Below are 24,447 nucleotides of genomic sequence, written 5' to 3'. Positions count from 1 at the left end.
TGGAAAACCCCGATTCTTGAAGCGAATTCTCAACTGAATTGATTCATTAATCGATTCCTCTGGTTTTTTTATTGCTCTGCCCATCGAATCGAGAGTGTATGCATGACGATTTAATAACCTTCACGGACACGTCCGATCTATGCGAGCACATGGCATGTAACGTTATAGAATCGTAAAAATAAGTGGTTTATGGCGGTCGAAATCGATGCAAGAATGAATCGCGGGCCAAGGAGTGAAATCGGAGAATCCTTACATGGCTCTAGTTACGCGTGACCCCCTCCCCTCCATCCCTCAACACACCCCCACCTACCCCCTCCCCTCCATCCCTCAACACACCCCCCACCTACCCCCTCACCTCCATCCCTCAACACACCCCCACCTACCCCCTCCCCTCCATCCCTCAACACACCCCCCACCTACCCCCTCCCCTCCATCCCTCAACACACCCCCACCTACCCCCTCCCCTCCATCCCCCACACACCCCCCACCTACCCCCTCCCCTCCATCCCTCAACACACCCCCACCTACCCCCTCCCCTCCATCCCCCACACACCCCCCACCTACCCCCTCCCCTCCATCCCTCAACACACCCCCCACCTACCCCCTCCCCTCCATCCCCCACACACCCCCACCTACCCCCTCCCCTCCATCCCTCAACACACCCCCACCTACCCCCTCCCCTCCATCCCCACACACCCCCACCTACCCCCTCCCCTCCATCCCTCAACACACCCCCCACCTACCCCCTCCCCTCCATCCCTCACACACCCCCCACCTACCCCCTCCCCTCCATCCCTCAACACACCCCCCACCTACCCCCTCCCCTTCATCCCTCAACACACCCCCACCTACCCCCTCCCCTCCATCCCCCACACACCCCCCACCTACCCCCTCCCCTCCATCCCTCAACACACCCCCCACCTACCCCCTCCCCTCCATCCCCCACACACCCCCCACCTACCCCCTCCCCTCCATCCCTCAACACACCCCCACCTACCCCCTCCCCTCCATCCCTCAACACACCCCCCACCTACCCCCTCCCCTCCATCCCTCACACACCCCCCACCTACCCCCTCCCCTCCATCCCTCAACACACCCCCCTACCAGGCAATCCCCCCATCACCCCCCTCCCCTCAATACCCCCATCCCCTCAACCACCCCCAAAGCCCCCCCCTTCAATTCCCCCCCTCATACCCCTCCCCTTAATATCCCCCTCCCCTCAACTCCCCCCTCCCCTCAATTCCCCCCTCCCCTTAACCCCCCATCATCCCCCTCCCCTCAATATGCCCCTCATCCCCCTCCCCTCAATATCCCCCTCCCCTCAACCACCCCCAAAGCCCCCCCTTCAATTTCCCCCTCATACCCCTCCCCTCAATTTCCCCCTCCCCTCAATTACCCCCTCCCCTTAACCCCCCATCACCCCCCTCCCCTCAATATGCCCCTCATTCCCTTCCCCTCATTCCCCTCCCGTCAATCACCCCTCTTAGCCCCATCCCCACCCACTATCACTCACGCTCCACCCGCGGCGTCAATCGGACCAATCGTGTTCGAGCGGCCACGCTCTCGACCAATGAATGGGCTCCTATATACAGTAGCCCCGCCCTATTTTATACATCTACTAGAATGGGGGGGGGATGGGGTGCCAAACCGGTGAGCGCCCCCCCCCCCACCATATTCTATCACCCGTTCAACCAATGAGCGGGCTCGTACACGCGTAGTCCCGCCTTTTTTTTACTGCCCCTCCCCCTTCATCGGGGGTGGCCCCGCCTACCCGCGCGCGCGCGCCCTCAGTAGTGGGTGGCCGGCGTAGCGCGCGCGCGCTCTCCGGCATCAGCGGCGTTGGCTTGTCGCAGCCCGTAACAGCAACAATATAACACGACTTCAATAGAAGCAATTCGTTACAGAAAACGTTCACAACGGTAAATAAGCAACGTGATCGTCGAAGAAAACGATTAATGTCGTTTGTTGATATAAGCGGCGTTCGACGCGGATGTAAAACGTGTGAGTATATTGTTTGCTATGAAAAGTATATTTATTTATTTTACCTCATTGTGTGGTGGGAGTAGTACAAAGCATTTTTGAATCGTAATACTGCTTAACAGTAATACTTCCTATTAGAGTATAATTAATTTAATGATCATAATCGAACGATTGCTGTGTTACGGTCGGAGGAGATGGAGTATAGTTTTAGTGGTTTCTAGAAATCTATAAAGCTTAAGTGATGTTTAACATGTGCTCTCGAAACCCTTGTCCCATTCACTTGATTGATCCGAATGTTTTTAACGTGTAAATTTGTAATTGTAAATACGTTGCACAGATGCACGTGTGTGTTCACATGTGCATCCTTCATTGATGCTAGTTAAATGTTCCTTTTTAAAATTGTAGATATATATTTCATAAGGAGTACTGGCTTGACGTACAGTACTGTATTTACATTGACAACTGTAGCTAGTGTGTATAATAATATAACTTGGGTTTAATTATCATATTTAGCAGCTCGTTTTATATTTCATTGTTTGATCATACTTCGCGCTGGTTAGACACGGGATCATAGAAAGTATAGTGCGTACAGTATTATAACAATTTAAAGCTTTCGTGACTGCAGGGATTCATCTTCTTGGTTCTTTCGGTAAAGTCACGTAGAAGGGAAGTAATAAAATAATAAAAATTGTTTTATTATGTTTTATTTTTATTATTTTATTACTTCCCTTCTACGTGACTTTACCGAAAGAACCAAGAAGAAGAGGAGTATTATAACAGTTCATTTTCTGCATTTCTGTCACAATGCCTTGGTTATTAATAATCATCAGCAAATCAAATCCGCGTGGGTTACGCGTGTTCATGACACACATCCTATCTAATTCGTTGTTATTTAATTGAACCCGCGAGAAACCAAAACGGATCTTCTCTCATAGCTATACAGCAGCTACTTGTCCACGACTTTCATACCTGTCAAACCCCTTATCATTGCCCTTTATTAAAGGACAATTCAGACCGTATTGGTCATCACGTGCAGCTTATGAATATCAACGTTCATCCTATAGAGTCCCATCGCAATGGAGAAACACAAAAAATAGACAATATTGTTTTGCCCGTGTTGAAACGGCTGTACTTCGCTGTATGGACCTGAAAACTCAATTTCCCTGTACAAGAATAAGGGGTATAAACCGTGTAGGTTGTTTGTTTGTTCATTAAACTTGAGCAAGTGTGCCACAAGGTTGATGACATGTGATGTTTTAAACTGGAGGCTATGCTGCGCACGTGCATATTGTATGAGTAACACTTCTATGCAACCACGGGTTCGGGGAGATTCAATGTAAACTTTAAATAATATATATATCGATAAGGATGTATAAAACAATACTGTATACATACAGTGCTTAAAAAGCGATTGCAATCAACACCAGGATATGCTTACAGGTTTTTTTTCTTTTTCTGGGAATAAGTGAACAGGATTTGGTGAATAAGGGCAAACTTACGGTGTGTTTTATTTGTAGAATTCAAGTGATTTGGCCTGTTTATAAGTAAATAAACGAAGCCAATTGTTAAATGCTCATTATGTAGACAAATCCAGCCTCAATCTTCTTCTGGGAATTAGTGAACAGGATTTGGTGAATAAGTGCAAACTTACAGTGTGTTTTATTTGTAGAATTCAAGTGATTTGGCCTGTTTATAAGTAAAGCAAAAGGCCAATTGAAAAATTCTCATTATGTAGACAAAGCCAGTCGCAATCTATGAGTTTTTGCTACGACAAAATCACCCTGATTGCCCTCCCAATTTCTGATCTCAAGATATTGCAAATACATGTATTCTTGTCCAGGGAAATTGGGTTTTCAGGTCCATACGGTGGCGTACAGCCGTTTCAAAACGGTAACATTTTTCGTATCTTTGTTTGTGTTTCTCCCTTGTGAGCGTTGATATTTATAAGGTGCACGGGGTGACCAATACGGTCTGAATTGATCTGTAATAAGGTAGGGCACTGATAAGGGGTTGACAGGTATGCAAAGATGTGTGTGTGTAATGTAAAACATGTGCATTGTCTTTCGGCTATTCTGGTTCTTCCAACATTCCAAACATTCATGGACTTAGCCAAATGAGCACAATGCGGCCAGAGACCCTATTGGATAAAAGAGTCTTGGAACTCAATGAGGATTTCCTGAATAAATTGTTCTAAATCTGATCTATCGCTTTATTATTTATTAAATGCAGCTTACCAACAACACTCACCTCGTTAGAGTCTGCGGCACTGTACTGTGCACACACACACACACACCTCGAGTGTAGCATGGCGCAACCAGCTGTCTTTAATGAGCTGTTACTGCTCCTAGACACCGACCCCCTTTTGCCGTGGCTCATTCATTCACTCACCCATTAAAGTCCAAAGTGTGTGTGTGTGTGTTACCGTCCTCCGCACACGTGTGTAACACGGCACTGTACAGCGTGGTGTGGTCGATCATCCATATCATTTATAATCTACAACTTAGGAGGGTGGTTATTGGAGCGTACGCACAAATTGGCTGTCGTTTGTGTGCGTCTGCTGCCTTTTTAGATTCGTTTGTCAACTTTTGATTAAATTGCGTCTCTGTTTCGAGTCTCGCGTGCAGCGCGATGATTACGATGCCCACCGTCGTTTACACAACAGGGCAATCATTTACCGAGTCAAAATTACGGTACCTGCCTTTCAGAAGGTGGGGAGTTCTCTCTTCACCGGTGGGATGTCAGACAACGTTGCATTGCAGTGCGCACGCGATTGAGTGCACGCTTAGTGTGGAAGGGAAACCCACCGGGCAATTTATGCGACTGGATGTTTTTTCGTTGTTGTTGTTGCAAGAATGTAATCCTGCTGCCGTGCTCACATCTATCTCCTCGCCACCGTGGAAACACCGTGTGGTGTTTGCTTGTTTATTACGGCTCAAGGGGGTTAAAATCAGTTCCTCTGTACGCTTCAACTCAAAACGCGCATTTCATTATTGTCCTGTCGTCACATCAGTGGACTGTATGTACATCAGCGCAGTTGACGTAGCTGCATTGGACTAAATGTCATATCTTAAAATTGTAATTGAATTGCAAAAAAAAATAACCACTGGCCTTTAATTGCAAATTATATGCACACATGTATACTAGACACAATTTACATGTATATTCTTCATGAGAGCAGGACATTGTTTGAAGAGCATATCAGTTCGTCGCTTTGGCCCATTGCCAACGCGAGTCCACGATACATGTGTAAGCTTCTGTTATGGCCAATGCTAAAGGTTAACGTGACGTCTTTTTAAAAGCAATTTTTTTATCTTCACCGAGATGTTTCCGTTTATGATGACCTGCAGTAAAACATAATTTGGTCAATGCAGGTTACCGCTGGCATCTGTTTGTGTTTCTGTTGCTACATTTCACGTTTGTTTCTCGAGACTTACATGCGATGTACCGTATTTTTGTTGGGAAAAATATCATTAAACCTTAGCCATGGTCTATTGCCATCCGAGGGTTGCAGTACCCTCACTGAGATACTATTGCCGGGAGAGTTCTATAGGTACATTTGTTTTATTCTGTTTTATTTTCTTTGACAGATTCTGAGAATTCATCATGGGGCTCGGCTAAGGTAAACAAGGAAGGCTAGGTGGAACACCGTTCTATATCTACTGTCTAGTTTTATTATTTTCTTTATTTGTAAACGGGTGATGTCGCAGATCGAACAAGAACGACCATCTCGATCTCGGGAAAAGGCATCTCCTTCTGTAGCCCCGGCTACAACATCATCATCATTAGCATTGACATCACCACCAAATTTGGCATCATCACTGTCACCCCCAACATCGTCAGCATCATCACCATCGTCATTAGTGACGGCAATAGCAGCAGCAGTATCGTCAGCTGCAGCTGAGCCATCTCCTTACACAGCGTCATCATCATCATTGGCATCACCACGAATTTTAGCAATATATCCATCACCACCAACATCAGCAGCAGCAGCAGCATCATCATTGGAGACAGCAGGGGCATTAGCATTCACAGCCTCAGCAGCTGAGCGCAGACATGAAGAGGCGAGTGTAGCGGAGCCTCTGAGGAGGTCTCGCCGCACCGCCCGTGCCGGCATGCCGAAGCGCTGTGCCTCTCTCTCCTCGTCGTCTGAGACGACGGCGACGGCGGTGCCACAGGGCGTCCCCGTCCCTGAGAGACGCGCTTGCGGAACGCGGCGCTCGCTCGACTCGACGTTGTGCAGGCCAGCCGCCTGGCCCTCCGCAGACCGGCCCTTCGCCAGACGCGAGGACGCTGTGTCGTCGCTGTCACCGCCGGCGTTGCTGCCTCGGACGTGCCCGAAAGTGGGTCACGCTGCCCGGGGAGGGGCAAAGCCAGCGAGTCACGACGCACGCCGGGCTACGGGCCACGATTTTGTCGGCGACGGAGGAGCGGAATCGGCCGCCGACGGTAATAGAGGGCGAACGAACGTTGATGACAATCGAGAGGTCGCGGACACTGGGGAGCAGGGATGTGCAGAAATTACGGGTGGGGACTGCAGCGATGTCAGAAACAACAACAGCAGCGGGGGCAGCAATGGTAAGGTGAACAATACCTGTGAACGACAAGCAGATGAGGTGCAGGAGGAGGAGGAGGAGAGCGGGGGCGTTTGTGCGGTGCAGTCGCCCGAGCTGCACGGGGATGCGTGCGAGTCTGATCGCGAGCCCGGGGTGCCCAGCCCGGTGTTCGTCCGCCGGCAGCAGCTGCAGGAGCAGCAGCAGCAGCAGCAATCGCAGTCGTCCGCTCGAAGGCGTTCCTCTAGCGTCGAGGCGGCCCTGGCGGATGCCGCGGCGGCCACGGCGAAGCGCGAGAAGGAGGAAGAGGAGGCGGAGATGAAGGCCATCGACACGTCGACTGACGGCCGCTTCCTCAAGTTTGACATCGAGCTGGGTCGTGGCTCCTTTAAGACGGTGTACAAGGGGCTGGACACGGAGACCTGGGTCGAGGTGGCCTGGTGTGAGCTGCAGGTGAGGGCGTGCGAGGGTGGTGGCGTGGGGAGAGATGGCTCGAGTCTGTTGATGATTTCTGATGGTAATTCGAATTTAGTATATTTGGCATTTGTGCCATTAAGGTAGTATAAGGCTTTCACGAATTGACTAATTCACAAATGATTATAGTCTGGCTGTAGAAGGGAGATATAGCTACGTGAATTTACCCACATAGCAACGAGATCGAGAGTGGTTGTTGGCCTTGCGAATTTGGTAATATAGGCCACGTAAAATGCACTAAATATATAGTGACTAACAATCATTGACTTATTTGTGTAGGTAACGAGTTGGCTTGTAAGTTTAAGGTGGGATGGTGTTAAGCCTCCACTACCTCACATGGTTGTAATGTTTACAAAGATAATGTTATATATGCCAATGTAATCATCACATTCTCACCACTGAAGGTCACCCGGTGGCTAAATACTCAATCACTTAATTTGGCATCAATATATGACGTTTCGCTCAAGCTGCTTTGCGCTTCATCAGCTAAACCACCAATGTTGAGCCTTATTGACCAGAATTAAATCAATTCATTGGCACATGTAAATATTATCTTTGTAAACATGACATTCTTGTTGGATGCTGGAGGGTTAATGACGATAACTTTGGTATAAGACTACCCTTTGTCTAGCCCTGAAAACAAACGTGGATCGGGTATTTTGATGTTAGTTCCTGAAGCGTATGGATTTTTCCCTGGGCGCTGCAGTTTCTTCCTGTATGGAAATTACTAATGAACCAACTGGACCAACATTTCAACCGTACTACGAAAGGTCTTGAGGTTCACTGTGGTTTTCCTGGAGCCATTCATTGCGGTTTGCTGCACCGCGCTGTTAAATTGGTGTGCTGCTGTTAGCAGCTGCAAAGTCCATTATCTAATGTGCGCACGCAGCGTGCATGTTTTATATTTACAGCATACAGTACACTGAATCTCTGAGAAAGTGCTGCTGCTTACTGCTTGTAAAAAAGAATTGCTGTTGTCATTTGAAGTTGAATCGGGACAATTCATTCTGAAGTATTTGCTCTGCAATTTTAGCTCAGCAGGGCACTCAGTGTTTTTCTATGTATGCGTCTGTGGATAAAGTGGCACAATGAAGGCTATACACACATTGTGTTTGGTGTGTGTCCACTGAGTTCAAACTTTGTGAGAGTGTTGTGGTTATTTTAAATGCAGGTTACAAATTAACTCCGGTGATTGATGGGCCCTTCAAAATAAGCATCACTTGCAGGAGTGTTACAGGAAGGGATCGTTTTGCTGCTTTTGTGCCACCCTCTCCGCTGTCCAGACGTTGCGGCAATAAGCTGTCAGTCAGACTTGGAAAAACCATGCATACTTAATGATGAAAACACTAAACGCTCTACCTGACCACTGGGGTATTATGCAAGAATCAGCAGTATCTTGCCCATTTCTGAATATGTCGTAGGTATGTTTTGAGCAAAAACGTTCCATCGTCACATAAAAAATATTAAATAATATATATTTTACCACTTAAATGTTCCAGCTCCCGTAAGGATGACATGAAGTATATGCCAACAAATTACATATTGTTTGCAGGAATTCAGTGTCGCACTGCCCTGCAACAAAACAAAATCAAGTGCATTGGCTGTACTGCGGATTATGACTTTAGTGTGACGACTGTAATATGTGAAGTGTGAGATCATGCTTTAAATCTTCTTTACACAGAGCAGGATGCGATTGATTGAGGTTCTTGGTCTAGTGCGCAGTAAATTATGTCGGCGTGTATTGACATTTACAAACAGATATGACATCAGCTGGCATCGGTCTCCAATTATAATTAGTCACAGGGGGGTCCTCTTTTTGTGATGTGGTTCCTTGAGAGGGGACATGATAACTTGAGCGATTATTTAAATATACCTTAAATAGTAGTATGCATTTTGATTCAAAGCTTTTGTGACTGCAGGGATTCATATTCTTGGTTATTTCGGTAAAGTCACGTAGAAGGGAAATAATAAAATAATACAAATATTAAACAATACAAATTCTCACGACGTTTCGACTGCAACACAAGCAATCATCATCAGATGTCACACCTGATGATGATTGCTTGTGTTGCAGTCGAAACGTCGTGAGAATTTTTATAGTTTTATATTTTTCTTATTTTCTTATTTCCCTTCTATGTGACTTTACCGAAATAATCAAGAATAGTAGTAGTATGCATGTCTAGAATTTCTGCAATTCCCCAGTCCTATTAATATATGAACAGCTGAAGGATGCCGAGTTTAAAGTATTTGTTTTAACTTAATATATGAGGAGCATTGTCAGTGGTGAGCTCATTGAGCTCCCTGATAATTAATCATTGTTGCGCTCATTTTGCCCGCATATTGTCTGTATTGTGGTTAGATATTTCTTTGTAATATAATGTATGCCTATGAAGTGTTCATTGTAAGTGTTCCTTCTGAAAGCTTGTTTTTTTAATGAAGAGAGCTTCATGTTTTTTTTAAGGGTTGTCTTTTTATAACGTTACCAGCTGCTGTTTGCAGTGACACCAACCAGTGTTTAAACAAGCAAAACAAATGTGATCTTTACCACCATCTCCAGCCACATATCCGCCGCATCAATCAAAGAGACGTTCTTTAAAAGTCCAACAGATGACAATTGTTGGTCAGCAATTTTCTCGTTTGCTCTTGTCACACAGACAGTCAGCGACTCGGGTTAAAATCACGGGCAGAAATACACAACAATGTATTGACTCCACCCATCTTTTTTCCTATTGTTGTTCGTAAAGCATATTTTTTGTTAGGCATTAGAAAGCGTTTCTTATTTTAGAATATTACGCCGTGTGCGTCTATACTTATCTCGGGGTCAATGGAAACAGGAAAAAAAATCTGCATATTTCTTTTTTTAGCAGGATTTCGGATTGAAACCAAACCGGGTGGAGGCATTCAGAGATTCCACACAAGGCAGACAAAGCATACTTGAATGATTTATTGTGTGCTGACAATGCTATTGCCAGGTGCGTCTCCCTTGACAGCGTTTCAGGACCAGAGCCAGCAACAACAAAAAAATATTTTCCTCCCCCCCGCCCCCTTTGCATGCGCCTCCAAAAACAGATCCCCCGTATAGTTTTAACAGACTATTGAGGCATATAACGAGCACCTATGAAGGGCAGCATGGCACACGAGGGGGCGGGTGGCCAGCATCACGCCCTGACTGACTGCCTTTGTCTCCCTAATGGCGATGTTTACACACCGCACTAGGTACTCATTTGAGGCAGAGTTGATCTAGGGGTGGCCCAGGACCGGTTCAGATAATCGTCACTGGCATTGGCCATGAGCGGGAATCAAACTCCGGTCGCCGGGTTCGTAGCGCAGCGCGCTAACTGCTGCACCACCGCTCCCGCCACACACGCACACACACGCTTCACCGTAACAAAACAAAGTTCGCAGCTGTAGTTTTCATTCAGAGGGCTTAATTTAGTGATGCTAATGCAATTCTCCTTCGAGGCTTTCAATTACAAGTTCAACCGGGTTCAGGGCTGGCTGCGGTTCAGACGCTTAATTATACGTTTTGATTGATTAGTGCGATTGCAATTATGCTAGGGCACTGTAGATCTCTTCTCCAGTTTTGCTGTAGCTCAATGTCACGTTCTTTATTCAGTTCAGCTTCAACACACGCTATTGGTTGAATGGCTTATAAAAGGTCTGCTGGCAACAGAGCCTTGTCTCTGTGATCCTTCATCTGGTTAAATAATGGAAACTACTACTACTGTTACTGCTGAAGGTGGGCCATTTTTGTAGCACATTTTTTTTACTTTGTATGCCAGCCATGGCATGGAAAAGGACGTGGGTTAGAATTACATTGTGGTTGGTGCACCTGGATTTAATCTCAAAAGGGTATTATGCAGATGTACGGGGACTGGAATTGTTTTGCTTTCTAATTTATATTGTTGCCAAAAATGCATTATTTGTTCAATAACAAATTAACCTTATGGCGGGACACTGGGTTCCCATAAGCCCCCCGGCTCTCGCATAAACTGCATTGCGACAACATTTCATGTCTGTTGAACGCCAACGATATGGCAATCTATTCCTCTCGACGAGTTCTACACAATGCGCTAATGAAAGTTTCAAAGTTTTGTTTCTTCTGCGCATTTGTCCTCGCTACTTCGCTTGGACGACATGACCACAGAATGATCCGCGCCAGGAGGGTCGCGGCGTTTATGCGCGCGGTGGGACGGAGTCGCCAATAATAAATGACTTAATTACCATTTTGAGTTCCGTTTATTCGGGACCCCGGGATCCCTGCCATAAGGTTCAAATGGCAATACAATTTTTTTATACTTTCATTTGAAGTGCTGAAGTTATGATATTTTGTCCATTGGAGCCAAAAGATATGAATACCCAACCGAACAAACGTTGTAATACGATTTACTAAATTGGGTGAATTTGTTATGTATCTGTAATTGTCATGATTGATAAGCAATGAAAACAGATCGTTTTGTCAAATTAGTACATTCGTCAAATCGTGCATTGGAGCAAATGGGCGGAAAATATTCCATTGTTGCGCTAAACTTCTGTGCTCTGTCACTCTGTTCCCTGCCTTTACGAACATACACTAACAATCAGGGCTGTACAAAGGGCTATCATGCAATTAGACAAGTTTCATCTTACTTTCCTGGAGAAATCTGGTTAGTCATCCCATTGGCAGAAACATATCCCATGTTACATATCTGGATATCAGTTGTGCTATGGCTGCCGATGGACCAGTTAGAGATTCCCTATTGTCATTTGAGGAACCTCAGCGGTGTATGGTATAAAAGCAAACCTGCCGGAGTGTGTAGGGTGACTGGTGAACTGTTGAGGCTTTGTTCTGTGTACTCGGAAGTCCCAGTGGAGGCTGCTTGCAGCCAAAATGTTGATCTTATATTTTATTGACTCAAATATTTGACCTAGTTTTAATCCCTTGCCAAAATGGAACGTCTCGGTTGGAAAGGGTGCCTAGGGTAGCTGAAGACGGTGTTTCAATCTACGCATAGTGATAAGCTCTGGGAGGACCTACGAATTCGTTGATCCCTGCTAAGATTGTTGGTTTGAGGCCTGCTCACGCTGCAGAATCAAAAGCACTGTTAAATGTAGTTATACCACTGGCTTCAAAGTAAATTGTGAGGTATGGGCGTGCTCACCACTGTGCCTCTTGAGTTCTCGATCAAACATTGTGTCTGATTATTTAAATGTGCGTATTACCAGTTGTGTTTCATTATTTTTATGAATTGTCTGCTTTAATAGTGGATCATGGTCTTTGTCGTTATATGTTGGCAAAGTCTGAATTACGAATGTTGACTGCTGATGATATCACGTTTGTTGACATTGATCTTTGCTTGTTGTCTGTCAGTCTTCTGGAGTTGAAGCCACTGGGATTATTGGGGTCTTAGGATAGAATACAATTAAAGTCCTGTGTACATGTTTTCAGTTAATCTTTGGATAGTGTATGTGGCAAGAAAGTAATGGCCTAGGCTAGATTTAATCACCTTCTGAGTGTTGTGTAGATGAATGGACCTTCGGAATTGCCCAGGTAATTGGGACTTACCTTTGATCAGATGGATATGGCTCAACCGAGTGTTTCATGCTGCTGCTATTTGGGCAGGAGAACAAGGGTGCAGACATCTATTTTTTAAGTGTATTGTGCTACCTGCCATTTTCCCCAACAGTCTGCATGTTTGTCTCTGACTCTCTGTGTATCCATATATGTTTCTGACTCCGTGTCTCATTGAGTTTATTTGTGTCTGTCTCGTGATCAAGTTCAGTGCTGCCGGTGCAATCGCTTTGGTCATATCATATTTTTTCCAAATGAAAAAAAGCCGATATTCGGAGTTATTTTCCGCATGACCCTTTATCTGCGGTAAACTCCAATATTTGGAAGCCCCTTCACTCGGCACAACGGGCAAAATCATGAATAATTGTAGATCATAGCAAGAAATAGAACCGTGGATAATGGGAGTTTCCTTGAAAACTGCTATCACCTCCGACGAACAGGGTTGGCTCCGTACGTTGCGAAAGAAGTTCAACATGCGTACAGCTGCTGCGGACTGAGTCGCGGGTAATAGTGCGGCGCGGATAAGAGGAGTTTTTTTCTCTACTGCAATATATTTTGCCGCAAAGGTTTTAACTCGTGCCAGAATTCCCCTTTCCCGTGCACTGTATGTGCTTCGCTGCATTGTACATAAGCAAAAATTTCTCCCCATTCAAAGTTCATCACAAGTAGGGAGTCCACCGGGTTCAGCTCAGCTGTGCAATGATTAGCATTCCATTGTGGCTTTACACAGACAGACAGAGTCGTTCGTCGCTTCTGGTGAACGGCGCTTGAAGCAATAACAACCCCAGTTGACTGGCCACAGTCGCGTAGTCGGCCGTGTCTGTAATTTTCCAAAGCATGCAAAGCGCAAGGAAATCACCATTTGAGCATGAATTTAATGTGCACTGGTTGGCCAAATCATTGTCTATATCCCCAAGCGCTGTGTTGCATTTTGAAAATTTGTTCCAGAGAGATGTGATCGTCTCAGTACAGGCCAACTTAATCCAGTTAGGCGTTCAGGAAAAGAACATGTAATAGTTTCAGATAATATCCCAATTTTGGCTTTGGAAGATGATCACAATGGTGGGCTCTTGTGGGTAATAATTATGGATTATCATCAACTTTGGTCAAATCACTGCTCGATCAAGGCTTCACCAAGCCACCGCCGCCTTCCCACAATCTCATGGATGATAATTATACGCCTACAAAAATTATAACTTCTGATTTGACATTGTGGCTGGAGCACATTTAAATTGACAGAGGTTTGATTAACTTTAGTAATGGTTGACCTACAGGAAAATTTTCCTTTGTGCAGCTCCTCATTGCACTGTAATAATAAAACTAATAGTACAGTTAATAAGGAAAGATTAGTGCCTCTAACCCGAAATCAGCTTATGGCTTGCTTCTATTCCTCTGATTCTTGATTGGCATGTTTTTTTCAAGGGTTTGACCCAGAAATACCTTTTGTGGGGTTTTTATTTTATTTTGGTGCATGCGCAGAGGCAAATGCAAAGCGGGGTGGTGAGCATTTGTCCAGTGCCCATTGGGGGATTTTCCGGTGTAAGATGGCCTTGACATATCCCAGACTATACTGGATGACCTTCAAGGTTGCCCTTAAAGTCTGTGTACCTTTATATTCTTGGTTCTTTCGGTAAAGTCACGTAGAAGGGAAACAAAAAAAATAAAAAATATAAAACAATAAAATTCTCACGACGTTTCGACTGCAACACAAGCAGTCATCATCATCATCTGATGATAATTTTATTGTTTTATATTTTTATTATTTTATTTTTCGATTTAAAGCTTTCGTGACTGCAGGGATTCATCTTCTTGGTTCTTTTGGTAAAGTCACGTAGAAGGGAAATAATAAAATAATAAAAATAAACGTACTAAAATACAATTCTCACATAATAAAATACAATTGTGAGAATTGTATTTTATTGTTTTATTTTTATTATTTATTATTTCCCTTCTACGTGACTTTACCGAAAGAACCAAGAATATGAATCCCTGCAGTCACGAAAGCTTTCAATTTGTGTAACTTGTTGGCGAGAAGAGACAGCAGGCACGTTTTACTTCTTGTCAACATTATGTTTGCAGTACATGTAGCCACAGGAAGTAGAAGCAATGGATTCCTGGCCCATCTTGGTCTGGTTTTAAGTCCCTGTGAACGATGCCTAATTAGTTGTACAACATTTGCGCGATCCACCAACGTAGATATGTCACTACATTTACAAATGGTTGTAAATGTATTTTTTTTAAATCAATGCCTATTTTATGTTTAATAAGAGGACTGAATGGATACTGTAGTGAATGTGTACTTTTTGGAAGGTTCCGTTCATCTGTTATTCTATTATATTCGGAATGTGTATTGGTCGAAGTGATATAATTGGATGCATTTTGTTTCTGGTGAAAACAAATTGAAACTCTTGTCAAAACCTAAGAGTGACTTTGATCGTCATAATTAGCATAGTATAATGTTTTTTTCCAATCCGTAGCTTCGTGGATTTCATTAAACATAGAGTTGCTATAATGTGATTATGAAACCCTGCCCAAATGGCATTTATGAAAATGGGTGTCCATATGGCGTACAATCCTCTAATGCAATAACAGACTGGGCGAGGTGGATTTGTGGTTAACACGCTTGCCACTGGGGTTGATACTCCACCTAGTTCAAATGCAACATTCATCATTGTTTATTGTTTTTATTTATTTAAGCCACGTACTCCCTTGAGAAGAGACCACTGGTCTCAATGGGCTCTTAATGCCTAAAAAACGATCAGCCCTTTGTCAGTTCAGTGCTGAATAAAAGCCTCCATTGAGGGCTGTATGACATACTTCACCACACTGGTCATAGCTTGGATTTGGATTCAGGTCACCAGATTCATAATGCAGTAAACTGCATTCAGAACCACTTTTCCCCACCACTCCACCAAATGTTGGGTGAGCACGTACTGCAGTGTATAAATACATTTCATCTTTACTCTCTAATATCTATAATGTAATAATTTGTTTGTGGAACATCGTTAAATACTCGCACTGTGTAGTAATTTCTGTGGACTCGAGAAAATTTCACGTTGTATTTGTAATGGTTATAAAACCATCGTTTGTTTTTTCAAAGCCTTTACCGCATTCTCACTTTGACTGCACTTGCTTTGCATCAGTAGAATATACCGAGCACAAAGTGTCAGGAGGGCAATGCTTGTCTTACAATTGATAGTTCAATGCACTGCAGTATTTCAGCAGTATCAAGTAGATGCCCTGTGAATGAGACACTGTAATGCTTACGAATTGGCGACTCCTTCTACTAAGGCATACTTGCTTACTGTAATACTTATGTGTTCAACTCGGGAGGATAATATTAAGGTATTTTACTTGTCGGAACCTCCTGGTCACACCAGCCCACAGGGGATTATTGTGTCCGTCCGTCGTGCATCCAAAAATGGGAGGGGGAGGGTGGGGAGGGGCTGGGTGGGGAGGGTGGGGCTGGGTGGGGAGGGTGGGGCTGGATGGGGCTGGGTGGGAGGGGTGGGGCCGGGTGGGGAGGGGCTGGTCACCCCGTGGTGCCCTTATAAAACTCAACGTTTAATCTACTCACGCCGGCTTGTGCCCGCCCTCACAGTCAGCCATATTTGCGGAATACACCACGCCGCCGTTGACCCTGGCCATTGACCGAGCAACCCAACGTTCCTACCAGCTCCCTCCGCAGGAATGTGTTACATAGCCCTCGGTTACTAATTTATTGCTGCAAGGACATGGATGTAGGTTAACTATGTGGTGCGCTTGCACAGTTTGCCAGTGTGGCATTGACCCAGGAAATGCCAAACAGGCGCATAATTGGGTAACTTTGATGGTTAAATATTCAGTAGTCATCGTGCGAGCTGTGGATTTTCACAGGCAATGTATTAGTCAACCGCAGATTAGCAAAGGGATGGCTGTACTTTGTATGCTGCATCTTCCTTTACTTGAAAATGAAATCATCTCACCATGCACAGGCAGACTAACAGTTTACATTTATCATCTGGTGACTGATGGGAGGGAAAAAAAGATCAAAGGAACTGGGCAGCCAGGCTTTTTAAGGACATTGGCTCATAATATTAATTCCATTTATCATTCGAACGTTATTTTGAATGTGTGGGTCTGGGAAAATATTTTGCGTGTGTGGTGCTTCGTGTACTTAGGACTCCCACATGGCTGGATTTTATAATTCCTATAACCAAACCACGGGTTTTGTTTCATTCTGTAATTTAAGAAAGTGCGTGACTAGCACACAATACAATTTAATAAATGGAGGTCTTACCCAGCAGAGGATTGATCATGGCTGATGACAATGAATGTTGTTTTGTAACTGCATTGTTGCTTCTTTGCATGAAATGTGTATTCCAGCAGCAATTGGTATTGCTGAAAGTGGGTAATAATGTCTGCTCACTCTATGGCTTCGCACAGACAAATCGTGCCACTTGTGGCATTCAGTTCCGGTGAATGCGGCCCAATTTACCGTGAATGAAAATGAAGGCGGCTCTGGCTTATTAACGTTATTTACCAATTTTCCGCCGGAGCTGCTGTGTGTAACGTGCTGTGTTGTCGACCGGGGGGCGAACGACGGTGGCGTGGCGGCGTGCAGGACAGGAAACTGAGCAAGCCTGAGAAACAGCGCTTCAGAGAAGAGGCAGACATGCTGAAGGGCCTCCAACACCCGAGCATCGTGCGCTTCTACGACTCATGGGAAAGCACCCTGAAGGGCAAGCACAGCATCGTGCTCGTCACGGAGCTCATGACGTCCGGCACACTGAAAACGTGAGCATTCGCGAGCACCCCGTGGGGCCCTCTCGCGCAGTTTGTCACGTTCATTTGGAACATCACTGTGTCCGCAACTTGTCTCGTTGAAACATGCGTTTTATGCCATGCGGGTATCTAGATTTTAATTGCGTACACACTTTTGTATTTTTAAAGCGTCTCGTCTCTGTTGTCTATCTCGTCTGTGTGGCCTTTGTGTTGTTGATGCTTTGATTTTCCTGCGTTTTTTTTTAGTTTAATTCCAGGACATCCTTTGCAGCTAAGACCATGTTTTGTGTTGTATGATCAGGTTGTTTTCAACCCCCCCCCCCCCCCCCCGGTAAATAAAAGCTCACTAAGCATTCTAGATTTGAAGTATTTGTGACTGCAAGAATCCATACTCTTTGGTTCTTTCGGTAAAGTCACATAGGTGAAAGAAAAAAAAATGTCTGTACTTCCCCGTTGCCTCTGCACAGTCTGGGATTGTTTTCTGTCTCTTTTTGTGCGGTTTCTCTCGTCTATATTGTCTAATTTGTACTATTTGCCTGGTTTGTAATGTGGTGCTGTCCAACTCCTCTTTACTGCGTTTCTTCTTTTCTCTTTGGATATTGTCTGTCCATCGCGTTTTTATTTTTTTCCATTTGTATCGTGACTCTTTTTACTGTCTACTTTGTTTTGACCATCTGGAAAAATAATAACATTTTCATGGTTGGAAAAAAAATGTTACACGCACGATTTGATGCATAGACTGATTTTAATCAGTGCACAAACTGTAATTCTATAATTTCCCTTTAGAGCAGTGGTTAGCACATCCAGCTTGCAGTGATAAGGTTCCTAGCTTAAATCACAATTGGTGGTTTGTAAAATCATGATCACTTTGCACAAAGTTAGCAATGGTTTCTTTATGTTGAAACTGACGTCCGTCATAGGAATGTGGAATTTCCACCCCTGGGTCATGGCCATCGATGAAGAAGAACACTACCAGCCTATTCTTTATCTGAGGAGGGGGAGAGACCTTAACCTCGGTTGATATTCTGTTTAACTATAGGCAGTAGCTTACATTTGGGCTGTCGAATGTGAATACTGTAAAAGCTGCCCTCGTTTAAGAACATCGAATACTTTTTAATCCTGAATAATGTTGAGTCTTTTCCCATTGAGTCACTTGGGAAACAAGATACTGCTGACTGTTGCAATTGACACACGAGTAGCAGTGTTTTCACAACATAAACAGCCTCTGTTGGCAAGCGCCGCAACCTACTGTGTACTAAAACATTTCCGATCAATTGACACGGATATAAAGTACACTCAGATATGCCACGGCAGTCCAAACCATTAGGGTAATAAGATTAATGGTTGATTAGTTATACAACAATGGCTATTTCATATACTAAATCCAATAACTTGCACCAGTAAAGTCTATTTTAAAGAACGAATATTAATTGCCTCTTGCATACCACCACTCTTATATTAAGATTTAAACAAACACTTTCTATGTTTAAACACTGAATTCCCGTTGTCATTTTGTGTTTTGTCAAATCAGTGGAAAGGGGCTTTAGATGTGTACCAGACGCCTCACAATTGTAGACTTTCCACGAAGGCCGCAACGCGCTGAAGGAAAATATCACTGCAGTGATCGCTCCCTTCCAGGCAACACTTTTACGGGACGACAAACGATTCTTAAGAATGTTTAAACGCGACAGATGTCTCATATGCGGAGGTCGTTGCAGCGCATGATGAACATCGGCTAACTGTTGATATTGTAGATTTGAAGCTTTCGTGACTGCAAGGATTCATACTCTCAGGTTTCTTCGGTAAAGTCACGTAGGTAAAAAATAAAATTAAAAGTTAATAAAAGTAATAATGGAAATAAAATAAAATAATAAATCACGACGTTTCGGAGGCAACACAAGTCTCCGTCATCAGGTGGGACCGTCACAGCTAAAATTATAATGATGCAGTCATTTTAGCTGTGACGGTCCCACCTGATGACGGAGACTTGTGTTGCCTCCGAAACGTCGTGATTTATTATTTTATTTTATTTCCATTATTACTTTAATTAACTTCTAATTTTATTTTTTACCTACGTGACTTTACCGAAAAAACCTGAGAGTATGTTGACATTGGTCTAACGAGTTTTGCTCTTCCCCCTTTTCAGGTACCTGAAGCGTTTCAAGGTGATGAAGACGAAAGTTCTGCAGAGTTGGTGTCGTCAGATCCTAAAGGGCTTACACTTCCTGCACACGAGGACACCGCCCATTATTCACAGGGACCTCAAGTGTGACAACATCTTTATCACGGGTCCCACGGGCTCGGTAAAGATTGGAGACCTGGGGCTGGCCACACTAAAACGGGCATCGTTTGCCAAAAGCGTGATAGGTAAAAGCATTTATTTTACTATTTCTTCTAGAAAAGTCTATGTATTTTTGTCATCTTTCCACCAATTTTTGTGTTTGTGCCTCATCGGTGGCATGTCATGTGACAAACAATCCCTTAAGAAATCTCAGGGAACATTGACCCCGTGCCTCAGTACATTTTCCCATTATATTTTAACTCAATCTTCAAAAAACAAAAACCCCTTCAAGGGGGGTGCATTTTCCACACTCTGCTCTGAAATGGGTGTCTTTGTTACTTGACAGTCGGAGGTTTCTTTTAATTTTCCGAGTTGAAATAAGACAAACTACGTTCCAAAACCAAATGTGACGTTTTTTTTTTGCAGTAATTTATTACGTTGTGGATGGAATGTCTTGAGATGAAGGATTGATTAAGAACTTTAAAAGAGCAGTGCTTTGCCCAGGGTGTAACAGAACGACCCTTGCAAAGGGATGTCGCCGGACCTCTGATGAGGCTTCTTCTACGTGACATTTATTTGTATTCATGCACTAGGGGGGCGGCATTTTCTCACATGCCGTTTTGCAGAGCTGGAATCGCACCTAATTATTTGGTTGTTGAAATTGAATGTGATGACGTGGTTATACACCACATTGGGTGTGCAGTCAGCAGTTCTTTCAATTTTTTGCTAAGTTGACAAAATATAATTTTGTGTTTGTGGAAAACTAAAATATAGATATTACAAATGCACTATTTAGTCAACCGTGCCATTCAGACATCGACTGAATTCTACACAACATACTATTTTGCAATATCTCTGAAACCTTGGGAAAACACAATTTGAATTTATTGCGATAATATATTTGAGTTTGAAATGTATTGGCCGGATTTGACTAAATTGAATGCACAAAAGAGTGTATCTGATAAAAAAATTTAAATTACCTTTAAAAACATTGTAAAGCGTATGCGCGAAATGTCATGCTTTTTACATCCACAAATGTGAATTAAACGGTGGCGGCATTTATTTCCCTAAGTGGCAGTGTCGAGCGTATCGCACGCAGTTAAGCAAGTTGATTGATTGTTTTGCTTTTCCATTTTTGAGCAAATCTCTTAAAATGTGGCGAAACCTCACGGTCGTGATTATTGGTGGTTGATTCCACTGCAGTGCTAAATTTAAATCGAGCCCTGGGGCGTTTGCTCATGTATTCCGCAGGAACACCCGAGTTCATGGCTCCAGAAATGTACGAGGAACATTATGACGAGGCCGTGGACGTGTACGCCTTTGGAATGTGCATGCTGGAAATGGCTACGTCAGAATACCCTTACTCTGAGTGCCAAAACCCGGCGCAGATTTACCGTAAGGTCACTACGGTGAGTACTTGGGTTTAGGTCAAAAGATGTTTGTCGTTGCTCCAATTGCGGAAGACCTCTGCGTTAACAGGGAATCGCCGCGGACACCTTGACACCTAATGGCAGCAGGATGTCACTTGTAAGCTACATATCATGCCAGTTGGGAATTCTTTAAATTGTTCATTATGATAAAAATACTGTATGGTTGAGGATAACTAAAATGTAATGATACATTTTAGAACTTCTCGCCACGATGGCAAGATGTTATCTCCCTTGCCTGGTATGGAGGAGGTTGTGGGTTCGATCCTGACCCTTGACACCTGTACATTTAGATTTTTCTCCGGGTTTTTCGGTTTTTCAGTCCACATTTATAAACTTGTGTTTAGAGTATTTCGTTGCGATACATTTATACATGATAAGCCACGTTGTTGAGCTATCAGTTGTTGCCAGGTCGTTTCTTAAAAAGAGCTCGATTGCTCAGTGGGCTTTACCTGGTAAAATAAAAATGTTTATACTCTTTGGGTCTTTCCGTAAAGCCACGTAGATAGAAAAATAATAAAAAAAATCATGACGTTTCGATCGCAACACAAGAAATCGTCTTCAGGTGAAAAAATGCAGCAGGCGAACTGCTGAGGCAGGAAGTAATATGGCGAGAGAGCTACTGCAGCCATAGGTTATAAAGTTTTGAGATGGGTACAACCCAAGGGTAAGTTGGCAGGGCTAGAGATGGAATTTGCAAGTAAATGTAAGATCGCAGAGCTAGATATACCTCGGCCATTGTATTGCTCGAGATTAAGAGATTACCATGTCAATGTGAGACGGCTCCCGCAGCAGCGGCTGTGTTAATGAGAGACATTCAGACTATTAAACAACGAGCACCCCACCTCCTAATCGAGGAAAAGGGGAGCAGCAGCTATGTTAATGAGACATTTAGCCTGTTAATGTAAAGACATTTAACAAGGTATTGTAACTCAGAGAGTCGTAAATAACTACTAACATAGGCAGGTAGGATGGAAGCATCACAGTCAGTTATGACTTTACCTGGTTAATAACGTCCTTCCAATGATTGCTCAGTCTGGGGTTATATATCTGGATGGCTTCTTGAACAAACCTCTGATGATAGCCAGTGGATTTGCATAGTACCTTCATCTTGGAGAAATCAACTTCATGTGTGCCCACGGCATTAAAACAATGATCAGCCACGGCAGAGGTGTTGGTCCTACCGTGTTTCAGATCTGCCTTGTGTTTGCGAACACGGTCTGAGACAAGTCGCTTAGTTTCCCCAATGTAACTACTGCCACAGGCACAGCTTAGTTTAGTTTCGTTTAAACATGACTGGTGGCTCATTTATTAGAAGCCACGGGTTTTTAATCCATCAAGACAAATTCATCACGTGGCTTTGAATTTACTTTAATGTAATTATAACTAACTGAATCGTGTCTGAGCAGAGTTATGCATAATTTTATGCAAAAATACACAAATGTACATTGGACACGGTTGTTTAAACGCTTGAAAAAAACAACATGGTAACTCGCTTTCAACTTAAAGTAGCTGTGAGGAAATTGAAAATGTGTTTGTCTTGTCAATACTGTCACAACAAATAGATTTTGTTCCATTTATCCGTGAACTGAGCAAGATACAAAAAACAAACTGCCTTCTTTGGAAAAACGAAATCTTGTCTTGCAAGTTTATTTAAATTGCAGCAGCAAAAAAACCACACAAACAATGCAATATGGAAAAAATTCTGCTTCATCTGTAATTAACAATTTTTTGATCCATGTAAACATCAGCAGTTTTTAAGTTCCAGGGTGGCATTGTTCACATTTTTAAACTTTCATTTACAAAAAAGCACAAAAATCCGGTGTAAGTCCTTGATGGACAGTAAATCCAGTGTTTGAATTTGTGGAACATAACGGTGAGTTGCCATGAATAATGAGTTTTGGCTGACTCGCCCACCAGGATTTAGCCTGGCTATTTTTTGAGAACATAAACAGTAGTCAGCAGTTCTTGTAGTATACAAGAGGAATGCAATGTTTATTGTGTTAAGACTGCTGTATTTACATTTCTAAATGTGTCAATCCTTTAAATGTCAGATGAAACAGCCACTGTTTATTTAGCTTTTCATCATTAAAATCCTACGTTATGTGAGCAACGTGCAATTTTTACTCTGTAAAATATCCAAATAGTGTAACCCAGAAAAAGTGCATCAAAGATGGATCAAAAACTTGAAATTTAGAAATGCTAAAAAAGAAACTGAAGCGCAGAACACGTTTTGGCAGTGGCCTGTCTCAGCAGACACATTGCGTTGTTTTAACATTGATCCGCAAAGCGCATTGTTTCATGGGAACGGTGGGATTTTGCTGAATGTGGGGTTTTGTTGACGTACAAGAGCACGACTGGATTAATGTCTGCACATTGTACAGTGGGGAGTGAGCTTGTTGTGTGTAGGCCTTCCAAAACATGCTTTATCGAGATACATTTTGCTAAATTTGGGGTCTTTTTCATATATCTTAATATGTGTCAGCTCACTAATGATGGAACCCAGGACTTATGTGGCTGCATTAGTTTTTAATTAAATGAGTGTTCTGTCTGCTAAATTTTCCTTGACAATGTAATGAAGGCTGTGCCGAGTGGGGCACTGCCTTAATCTTGTTTTATGTCCGGCATTAAGACCGCATGAGCACATTCGACATTACGTTATTGACTTCTTTCAAATATAATATTACGCGGGGAAGCCCCGTGGACATTTTCAATCGAGAAAACTACATTGTGAAGCACTTCACATTGTATTACCACTGTGGTCAAGGCCTTATGCTGGTAGTTAAAATGCAGCTGGTTTAAGTTATTATTTCATTACGTTGGAATATCGATTATGTAGCCGTATTTCATTGCGCAAGCCAAAATATAAGCGCTTTATTTGGTTATTAAGCAATTTTATTGACTTGGAAAGCAACATTAAAACCATAATGGCAAAACTATTTATTTGTGTTTAATGTTCAAGCTTTGTTTTTTATTTGATTTACTTCCATACAAATTATTTGGCCCAAACCATATGAGCAATTCGTAAGCATGTCCCTGCTTATTTGTGTTATACTTGGAATAATTCGCACGTTGTGATGATATCACTTGGATAAAATAAATGTATGTGAATGATAGGTAAACAGACTGTTTTTAAAGAGATGAGTTCATTGCATTTCATCGACTGTTTTTAAAACTAGCATAATTAGACATACCTGTCAACCCCTTATCAGTGCTTACTTTATTACAGACCAATTCAGACCTTATTGGTCACCCCGTGCCCTGATAAATCTCAACGTTGATCCTACAATGTCCCATCACAAGGGAGAAGTACAAACAAAATAGACAGTCACCACTACTATATTCACCACTAGTACACTCACCAATGCATACTTGTTAAACCCCTATCAGTGCCCTACCTTATTACAGACCAATTTAGAC

The 24,447-nt window shown here is 43.3% G+C and overlaps 1 protein-coding gene across 1 annotated transcript in view; it reads left to right on the top strand.

Moving 5' to 3' along the window:
• Positions 1–1,801: 1,801 nt before the first annotated feature.
• Positions 1,802–24,447, top strand: part of LOC133356392 (uncharacterized) — a 76,210-nt gene continuing 53,564 nt past the window's right edge. Inside the window, 5 exon segments of the mRNA XM_061573895.1 lie at positions 1,802–1,919; positions 5,568–6,983; positions 17,159–17,331; positions 19,466–19,686; positions 20,852–21,009. Of these exon segments, the coding sequence (XP_061429879.1) occupies positions 5,679–6,983; positions 17,159–17,331; positions 19,466–19,686; positions 20,852–21,009 (1,857 nt within the window). The 5' untranslated portion in view covers positions 1,802–1,919; positions 5,568–5,678.

The sequence above is a fragment of the Lethenteron reissneri genome, chromosome 54 (assembly GCF_015708825.2).
Source record: "Lethenteron reissneri isolate LAM-NWPU_2019-01 chromosome 54, ASM1570882v1, whole genome shotgun sequence".
NCBI lineage: Eukaryota > Metazoa > Chordata > Hyperoartia > Petromyzontiformes > Petromyzontidae > Lethenteron > Lethenteron reissneri.
This window is presented reverse-complemented; position numbering and strand designations above follow the sequence as displayed.